General features: G+C 42.6%; 1 protein-coding gene across 2 annotated transcripts in view; it reads right to left on the bottom strand.

Annotated features, from left to right (window-relative positions):
* Window positions 1–2194: 2194 nt before the first annotated feature.
* SMYD1 (SET and MYND domain containing 1) overlaps window positions 2195–10535 on the bottom strand; it is a 54085-nt gene continuing 45744 nt past the window's right edge. For both annotated transcript variants that reach the window (XM_073610988.1, XM_073610989.1), the window contains 4 exons: window positions 9228–9320; window positions 6975–7138; window positions 4151–4319; window positions 2195–2612 (listed from right to left, as the gene is read on the bottom strand). In XM_073610988.1, coding sequence (XP_073467089.1) covers window positions 2454–2612; window positions 4151–4319; window positions 6975–7138; window positions 9228–9320 — 585 coding nt within the window. In that variant the 3' untranslated portion in view covers window positions 2195–2453. The remainder of the gene's footprint in view (window positions 2613–4150; window positions 4320–6974; window positions 7139–9227; window positions 9321–10535) is intronic.

The raw sequence follows: 10535 nt of genomic DNA, 5'->3' as shown, positions 1-10535 counted from the left end.
CCCACGGTTCGGCGATGCGGCTGCCCAAAGCATCGCTCCTCTCCGCGGCGCTGGCATTGCAAGTGTGGGCACTCGGCTGTGACAGCTTGCGAGTTGCGCTGCGCCTTCTCAGTGGCTGGGCAATCTTCTGGAACCTGTGATGTGTCCCAGAAGATTGCAGGGAGGGAGGGAGAGGAGGAGTCGTCTAGGTGGCGACAGCGGAAGTGGGAGCTGTGTACCTGTCAAAACTTGGTACCCGCTCCCTCTCCAAAAAAATGACATGCCAAATGTGGCATGTAAGGGAGTGAGGAGTGCTTAAAGCAGAAGTTCCACTTTTGGATGGAACTCTACTTTAATAGTTCATTAAAAAAGTTAAAAAAAAAATAAAAAATCGGCAGGATATTAATTAAATGGAGAAGGAGAATAAAGAGTTAATTAAGGTTGATTAGAGTAAATTAAGGGTTAATAACGGGTTAAACAGAGGAAAAATTAATTTAAAAATAGTATTTACCTGACAGGTTGCTTTAAACTGACTGCATCTGCAGACCGCAGTTCATTCTTTTGGGCACTTTCACACTGAGGTGGTGGGGGCAGTAACAGTTAAGCGCCGCTAGTTGTAGCAGCACTTTACTGCTGTTTAAGCGGCGCGCTTTCAACCCCCCAAAGGGGTTAAAAAGGGGTCAAAAGCGCCTGCAGAGCGATCCACTCAGGCTTTCACACTGGAGTGACAGGAGAGGCGCTTTGCAGGCACTATTTTTAGCTCTAAAACGCCTGTAAAGCGATTCAGTGTAAAAGTGGCCTTAGATCTGTAGATGTATAAACAGGAAAATACAAAAAGAAACAATGTTTCTTTTTATCATTCTGTTTCAGCGGCAGAGCAATGTTGTTGATAAAGGCTGCCAACTCCAATTGCTTTAGCTGTCAGCAGGGGAACCCCACTGACGGCTGAATGAATCATCAGTTGTTAAGGACGCGGGAGCCCCGCTCCTTAACAAACAATAATTGCCAACTTTTTCTTTTTACATTTTAGCTGTCAGTTTGGGAATCCCGCTGACATCTGAATGAACCGAGCCTGAAAATATCGGTTGCAAATGCTTAGTATCTGCACCAATACCGGTATCGGTGCAATCCTAATTAAGTAAGTAAGTAATGAGTGAGTGGGGCCTGTTTCCTGAATCCCTCCCCAAGGCTGCCTTCACACCTGAGTGCATAGTTTTCAGGCTGAAAGTCACGTGATTTTACGGCAATCTTTGCCGCGTTTTTGTACACATCAAAAGGTCACCAATGTAAAAAGCAGAAAAACACCTGTAATCTGCCCAATGCTCCGTTCACATCTCTGCGTACGGGGGCGACAATGGCGGTTAAAAACGCGCAAATAGAGTTGTGGGACACCCGTCGCCCAAAAGAAGCCCCTGTATTCTTTTGGGTGACGGGCGTCCCGTGATTCTGTTTGCGCGTTTTTATGACGAGTGTCATCCGACGTTTGGGGTGCTATTAAAATCAGCGGGCAACACACCACGAATGAACGGGCGTCCCGCAATTTGACGCTATTGCAAATCGCAGGCAGAAACGCGGCGATTCCACCCGCAATTCGGAACGCAGAGCCTTAAAAGAAGCTCATGTACCTATCTGGCCCCCACCTAACCACTGTACATTTATCTTCTCAATCAGCACATCACCCATAGTTTACCTCTTGTATCTCTTGACCTTCCCTCTTAGATTGTAAGCTCTAAGGAGCAGGGCCCTCTGATTCTTACTGTATCAAATTGTATTGTATTTGTACTGTTTACCCTCAAGTTGTAAAGCGCTACGTAAACTGTTGGCGCTATATAAATACTGTATAATAATAATAATAATGTACTTTTTTGAGCTTCAGGTGACAGAACACTCAGATGTGAACAAGGGCCATTTAAATGAATGGGATTTTGCTTGTTGGGCGTTTTGGAACTTTTGAGATGAGCTTTTTACAAGCTGAATGGGCCCAAAATAGGCAGAAAGCAGACAGTTTTGAAAGGTAAGGAATTAAAGAAGAGAGATGGCATTTCCAGAAAAATGACAATCCAGTTGCATTTTCCTAGAAGGCTGTGGTTCAGCAGTAACTTTTTATAATTTGCCTCCAATCATAGAACCCATTTTCATCTTCATCTTTCATTTTCATATCCACCCTTGCAAATGATATCAGTGGACTACAAAGCAGCCGTTGTGCACACTGATGTTTCCTAAACAGTCTTTATTATCTGTTGTAAAATATGAATTTGCAATTTACATACATTTGCATAAAATTAAATAAAGCACAGGGGCAGGGAACACTAAACGCTAACTGCTCAGCAAGTTTACATCATGAAGCAGATCTAGTTATCGGTGATGTCAGAAGAGGGGGTCCCTGTAGTTGATGCACATTGGTCAGGTCCTCCCGCGGTGTGTCTCCTAGTCCAGGAAGGTCACATGACTGGCGGCCCACTCTTAAGTTCTCTCTAGGGCTTTTTATGGAACAAGGTTGTCTCGTTCTCCTTGCTAGGCTCCTCCATGACACACATGGGTTTGTTGGACAAAGCTGCTTCTCTCATCTTGTAATATACAAATTCATTCTGCTGAAACATTCTGAGCTCCATTTCTGTCTGCCCCCTCATCACCTGCCAGGAAACAATACATAGATCAAAAGATATCATATAATGGTGGCTGGTGACTAATACAGTATTTTTTACAGGGTTTTTAACACCCAGAAAACAAGGGACTGTGATGGCACTAAGCAAATCATATCACAAATTACTGTTAAAAATGTGCGCGGTGATTCCATCTCATTAAAAACATGCATAATCTCAAAGTTATTCATAGGGCGTTTCTCGATTTCTGATCTGTGAGTGCAATGTTTGTTTTTTCATGTGTTAATAAATGGAAGGTGTTATAGCAGGTTGGCGTGAGATGTTCACCTTTTTGTAGACATGTGCACTGCCAAAAAATTGTTTTCGTTTTATTCGTTTTTTTTTTTTTTTCGTCTTTCGGGTCATTCATTATGATCGCAATTAGTAAATTCGTACATTCATAAATTCGTACAATCGTAAATTAGAAAATTCGTATATTCGTAAATTCGTACATTCGTAAATTAGAAAATTCGTACATTCGTAAATTCATACATTCGTAAATTAGAAAATTCGTATATTCGTAAATTCGTACATTCGCATATTCGAAAATTTGGAAATTCGAAATTTGAAAATCTGAAAATCTGAAAATCCGAAAATCTGAAATAGTAACTAACTATCAAATTATAGGCATTGTAATTTCCTTTTAAATTTGGCTGTTAGTGAATGTAACGTATACGAATTTATCCGAAAGTTACTAATTATTATCCTGAAATAACGAATGCCGCATCTACACAAATGGAACGGAACAAATTAATAATAGATAATAATAAAAAAGTTTTTTTATTATTATTATTATTGTTATTTATAATTATTAATTCATTACGTTCCATTCGTTTGCATATGGCATTCGTTATTTCGGATAATTCGTAACTTCGAATAAATTTGTATTTGTTACGTTCACTAACAGCCAAATTTGAAAGGAAATTTAAATACCTATAAGATAAAAAGTTAGTAATAGTTAAGTTATTATTAGTTAATTATTATTTCAGATTTCCAAATTTACGAATTTACTAATTTACGAATTTACAAATGTGCGAATGTACGAATTTACGATTGTGTGAATGTACGAATTTACGATTGTGCGAATGTACGAATTTACGAATGTGCGAATGTACGAATTTATGAATGTGCGAATGTACGAATTTACGATTGTGCAAATGTACGAATTTACGAATGTGTGAATGTACGAATGTACGAATTTACGATTGTGCGAATGTACAAATTTACGAATGTACGAGATTACAAATTTTTGAATTTTCCCCCTCTTTCCAGGGTCAGACTGGCAGGAAAGAGGGGGAACAAGGGGCCAGTGTTTTTGTGATGAGCCCCAGCCCCCCCCCCCCAGCATGTGTACAGTAATGGGAGAACATTCACCATTTAAAACAAGAGGAGCATTGGTATGTACTAATCACAGGATATGGAATTGAATAGGGGGATTTTAGTAAGTGGGTCTTTCATGACTTAAAAAATATATTTAATTATAAATGACTTTGAAAATATATGTAATTACAAATGACTGTTGTACAGACCTCCAGATCTTTGGTAATAGGGTGTGAAGGACCATGAGTAATCAGCAGAATGGCATAGGCCTTGCAGATCATTCCGTGCCCAACTTCAATAAGCCCAGCATGCCAGTGTGTGACTCCCGCCCTCATCACTGACATCCCAAGTTGGGCATTGTTTGGGTGGTATATTTTTCTGTTGGAAAAAAAAATTGATCAGTGTCATTAGGGAAAAATACGTTTTATTTAAGCTTAATATGTTATATGGAAAGTACAGACTTTTGAGTTTTTTAAATGTAAATATAGTTAGCTTAAAATTAAACCTATTGGTACCCAAACAGCACTTACAGACAGGCTCCAGAACTGCACCCAGATAGTATCTGTACATACTTTATATGCATTCTTCTTCAGCCCAGGAACTCCAAATCCTGAGCTGATGTTACTAGAAAATTTGGACACTTCTTGGTATAGCTGAGTGCAGGCCCCATTCCCTACTGCATGTCCATGTCCTAGGGCAGTGATGGGGAACCTTGGCACCCCAGATGTTTTGGAACTACATTTCCCACGATGCTCAACTACACTGCAGAGTGTATGAGCATCATGGGAAATGTAGTTCCAAAACATCTGGGGTGCCAAGGTTCACCATCACTGTCCTAGGACATGACCCTACCATAGTTCAGAGCAAGTGGACTGGGACAAGAGGGCATCTAAATTTGTACAGGAAACATTATCGCATACTAGTACTAGGCCAGTAATTGACAACCACAGCTCTGTTGCCAATATGGGATTTACACCTCCACCGGTTGCAACGGAAGCCATCCTGAAGCAATAGACATAAGTCAGTAATAAGTCATGTGGCAAGACTGTAATAACTTACATATATCCGGGACAATGGTCATCAGTTATAACATATTTGCTGAACTGTTGTGACCGAATTGCATTCCATATTACTTTACAGCTGCTCCAGTTTGTAAAGGATATTTAAAGCAGAGCAAAAGTTAAGAGCAAGGGCTCAGTCACACCAACGCATTGCAGGATCAATTTACATTTGCCATTCAGAATCGCACACCTCTGCACCTTCCTAGCATATCTGCATTGCAGCACACCGCACCCTGTGTTATGCTGCACTGCCGAAAATTCTGCTTGCACAGTTTATGGTCTACTGCAGAGCATTAGGCAGCCTATTCAATTAATAAGCTTCCTTAAAGTGATATTTAAGTCTATTGGGCACCATCATTTGGACACAGGATACCCATGCAAGGCTGGTTTATATCCAGTTTCTGGAGAGTGCACTGTATACTGGTGGCGGGTATTCAGTGCATCGCACCGAGTGGTGGATTATTTTTTATATCTGGATGAAGAACAGTTTGAAGTAATTCACCAAGCTTATCCACAAGCAATCTTTTTTCACTAATTGTTGACTGATTATTTTATATTTTGTTTTTTTATTTTTTTGATCTTTGGATATTCACATATTATAAGTTTTCTAGCGCTGCACTGTTATATATTTTATATTAAAGTCTTGGGTTTTTTTGTTGTTTAAAAATAACAAACATGTCATACTTACCTGCTCTGTGCAGTGGTTTTGCACAGAGCAGCCCAGATCCTCCTCTTTTTGGGTCCCATGCCAGTGCTCCTGGCCCCTCTCTTCTGCCGAGTGCTCCAACAGCAAGCAGATTGCTATGGTGGCACTCAAGCAGGCTCGCTCCTGAGCCGCAGCTCCGTGTGTCCATTCAGACATGGAGCTGTGGCTCAGCCCTGCCTCCTCTCTCTCATTGGCTCACTGACTTTGATTGACAACAGCGAGAGCCATTGGCACCCGCTGCTGTCTCAGCCAATGAGGAGGGAGAATCCCCAGACAGCCGAGGCTCTTGTGCAACATTGCTGGATTGAGATGGAGCTCAGGTAAGTATTAGGGGGGCTGAGGGGGGCTGCTGCACACAGAAGGTTTTTTACCTTAATGCGTAGAATGCATTAAGGTAAAAAGCCTTCTGCCTTTAGAACCACTTTAACACAACACATGTTAACAGGTTGTGGGTAGGTGCAGCGTGGTGCGGCGGCAGAAAACACTCAGAGTCCAGGTAAAGAGAGACACAAATATATTGTAATTGAAGTTCGAAAATACTCAAGCCTGGCAGGAAGGCAACCCGACCAGGAGCATTCACAGAATGTAACAGTGATGTGTCAGTAGTAAAGGTCTCATCTGTCTTGAGGAGAGGAATGCAGCCTGGCTTGTCCATACCCAAGTTGAGAGGCTTCCAGATAGGATAGCGTGTCCCTGCACTTTCTCTACTTTCTCTACTCGACTGGAACCTCTCCCTGAAACTAAGCACTGTCCCTGACAGACGGGTGACCTGTCCTTACTTTAGCCAAACGTGAAATGCATGCCATGCCTGGGAGCCAGGGTCTTAAATAAACTCTGCCTGACCCAATATGGCCACTAGAGTCACATGGGACTCCAGTATTCAATCAGATAGCTGCCCCCTAGTGACCCAGGAAACCATAGAGGAACTAGGGTGTTCCCCTGCAGTTGACCGCCACCAGCAGTGGAGAAAATAGATTACGCCTGCCTACAAGTTGATGAAACACTTGTTAACTCATGTGCATTAAATGCTCCTCGGTGAACCAGGCTGGTGTGAATAGGTTCAAAGATTCTAGTAGTTTTAGTTAGAGTAATTATAAATTTGTTTGCGCTGTTTATCTAAAGTTAAAGTAACTCTGTTATGTGAATAAAAAGTGGTCAGCGGCTTCATTGTTAAATTTCAGGTGGTACACAGCAGCATCAAGAGTCAATCATGATATTTACCAAAAAATGTTAAGATTTGCATAGAACTTCACCCGGATTACTTACAAGTATCCATCTATCATCTTCTTGGCATACTCAGCAGCATCATCAAACATCTGCAGGTAAGAGAGCACTTCGGAAGCTATGCTCTGAACTCTCAGCATGTGAATGTTTGTGTCCGCCAGGACCGGTTCTTGCTTTTTGAGGCATTCCCGGCAAAGCTTAACCACCTGCTCACCAAATTGGAGACAAACACAATCTCAGTATAATCAGCTTTTAACAATGAGACAAAGGCAATCCTGTAGAGATCTATAACATAGGCCACAACACATATACTGCACCAAAGCAAAAAAAATAAAAGAGAGAGCAAAGCAATTTTAATAATGCTTAAATGCTTAAATTTACAAAGACTAGAAAATGCGTTTTAATTGTCAGTAAATGACAGCGCCCAGCTGCTTCATTCTGTTTGTGAAAATAGTGACCAGGGAACTTTATCTATCAGACCTTTATCCCACAAAAAAGTGTGGGGTTTCCCATTAAAAAAAAAAAACATTCTAGGCCCTTATCCTTGATAGTTCATAGGGGGACAATGAGAGAATGCTCCTTTTATTGGTGGTCAGTAGAAAAGATGAAACCTTTATGGTGGTAGCAGAGGCATAGCTAGAACCTTCAGGGCTCTGGTGTAAGAAACCATGAAGCCCCCCCCCCCACCTCCCCCATTTTCCATCTGAGCCCTGGGCTTCCAGTTCTGAGAGGGCATCCATGGACATCCTCCTACAACCCCGCCACCCACGTAACCCTGGGATGTGCATCCAGCGAGCTCTGTGACCTTCAGACACAGCTGGTCACAGATCATGGTAAAGGGCCAGTCATAGCAGCCCTTTACCATGTGATCAGCTGATCACATGTAAACAGACTTGCTGGTTATCAGCAGTCCTTTCCTCCCACGCTGGGTCTGTGTGAGGAAAGGAGAGCCATTAACCAGCAAAACAGTCAGTACATTGTTTACACTGATATTCAGTGCTCTGTTTAACAGTGCAGCCCCATCAGTGCAGCCTATCAGGTCTTCCTATCACTGCAACCCATCAGTGCTGCCTATCAGTGCTTATCAATTTCAGGTCTCCAACACAAAGATGCTGCATCATCCTCAAGGGTCCTTGCAACTGCACTTTGCTGAAGCATTCATCTGGAAGTATCTCTATAGATAACTATATACACCAAGGTATATATGCACAATTCCACCAGGACTCCTATCAAGGCCTTTGCTGATAATACCTGTTTGTACATTAGACATATGTACTATTATTAATCTTTTGTTGTATAAAGCTTGTATTTTTTTTATACTGGCGTAGATCTGTTTGCTTGTGCTTAATGTTATATGCTGGTTGCAGTAGTTCTTGGGCTCCCAATTACTTTGATCACTGATTCATTTCCCAGGAAAGGCATCCCTTCTGTTCACAGAGGCCCTGTCCTGGGTGGAGGCACTACCAACTTTATCATTAAACCCCCCCTTCCACTTAGGCTACTTTCACACTGAGGCACTTTGCAGGTGCTATTTTGAGTGCTATAGAGGTTAAAAGCGCCTCTAAAACGACAGTAAAAAGCGCCGCTTTACCGCCGATGTCCCCACACCTCAGTGTGAAAGTGCCCTTAGTGATGGTTCTGGTTCTCTTATTTATCTACAGGTTTAGCACAGTGGGGGTTATTTACTAAAGGCAAATCCACTTTGCACTACAAGTGCAAACTACAAGTGCAAAGTGCACTTGAAATTGCACTGAAAGTGCACTTGGAAGTAAAGCCACTGTAGATCCAAGGGGGACATGCAAGGAAAATAAAACAGCATTTTAGCTTGCACATGATTGCATAATAAAATCAGGAGAGCTTCCCCTCATTTCAGATCTACCCCTCAGATTTACAGCGACTGCACTTCCAAGTGCACTTTCAGAGCAATTTCAAATGCACTTTGCACTTGTAGTTTGCACTTGTAGTGCAAAGTGGATTTGCCTTTCGTAAATAACCCCCAATGTCTTGTTTGAGGAGGGTCATTTCTCACACTCTCCCCCCAAAAGAGGGCTTCAGTAGTTTACAGAATACATCTAGGGAGCAGCTCACTGGAATCAATACTCTATGGACACTTTGTTTTGGGCAGGAGTCTCAGATATTTTCTGTATGTGCTGAAAATGTTCGCAGCAGAAAATGTATGCAGCCACCACATTTAAGGACTTGTAGCTACAACATATTACATTTTCCTTCTTGGGCTTAGTTATGCTTTAACAAGTGCTTTTCCTTTAGTTCTAAAAAAAATGACCGTATACCTACCTCATGGTATGCTCCTTCAGAGCGGGCTTTATCAATCTTTTCCATTGTGTTCACTGAGAATTCTATAACCTCCTTAATGACACTTTCTGAAGGCTGCAAAAAGAAAACAAATGTTTAGTAGCTGTAAGTCAGCAAGCAATGTCCAGTGGCCCATAGCATCAGAATTCAACATTTACCAAACTGACAGCAATCAGAAAGCTTATAGTCTGTAAACTTTGCTTGGGACTTCAGCTTTGCTCTTTCGGGTCTCATAGGACAAAGCTGTTCATTTATGTTAAATTTATTCCCAACATTGTTTCAGTTATGTGTATGAGAGAACTGCATAAAATAGCATTACATGTATTTCGTACATGTTGTATGTTTGTACCCCTCTCTCTCACCGTCTCTCTCCTACACCCCCCTCTATCTCACCTTCTCTCTCCTACACCCCCCTCTCTCTCACACCCTCTCTTTTACCCCGAGAAAAGAAAAAAAACAAGGGCTCACCAACCTTGTGCATTATCCTTAGGTAAATTTTATTAGAAGTAAAATATGAAACTACTCACAAACGTATAGACGAAAACTCGTAACACAAATAGTCTCCAGATGATAGCAATTGGTCAAGGTGACAACAGACTCCAGATCATAACAGAGGAGATTACAGGGGTCACTGCTGGCTGACGCGTTTCGAAGGATTACCTTCTTCTTTAGAGCCCTGCAGTCACTCTCTTTTACCCCTCTCTCTCACCCCCCGTTTTTCACCCCTCTCTCTTTCCCTGTCTCTCAGCCCCCCTCTCTCACCCCCTTATGTCTCACTCCCCACTCTCTCTCACACCCCATTTCTCAGCCCCCTCTCTCTCTCACCCCCTCTGTCTCAAACCCCCCTCTATCTCTCACCCCCTCTCTCTCACCCCCCCTCTCTCTCTCACACTCCTCCTATCTCTCTCTCACCCCCCTCTGTCTCTCACCCCCTCTCTCTCACCCCCCTCTCTCTCTCACACTCCTCCTATTTCTCTCTCACCCCCCTCTGTCTCTCACCCCCTCTCTCTCACCCCCCTCTCTCTCTCTCACTCCTTCCATCTCTCTCTTACCCCCCTCATCTGTCTTTCACCTCCCATCTCTCTCTCACCCCCACCCCCGTCCTCTCCCATCTTTCTCTTATCCCCTCTTCTCTGTCTCCCAAACCCACTTTGTCCCTCACATCCAATCTATCTCTCACCCCCTCTTTGTTTCTCATCTCTCCCTCTCACCCCCTCCTCTCTATCTCACCCCTCCCTCTAACTCACCTATATCCCTGTATCTCACCCCCCTTCTCTCTAACCCTCTTCT

Source organism: Aquarana catesbeiana, linkage group LG01 (assembly GCF_042186555.1).
Source record: "Aquarana catesbeiana isolate 2022-GZ linkage group LG01, ASM4218655v1, whole genome shotgun sequence".
NCBI lineage: Eukaryota > Metazoa > Chordata > Amphibia > Anura > Ranidae > Aquarana > Aquarana catesbeiana.
Note: the sequence above shows the minus strand (reverse complement) of the source record. Positions and strands in the feature narration are given on the sequence as shown.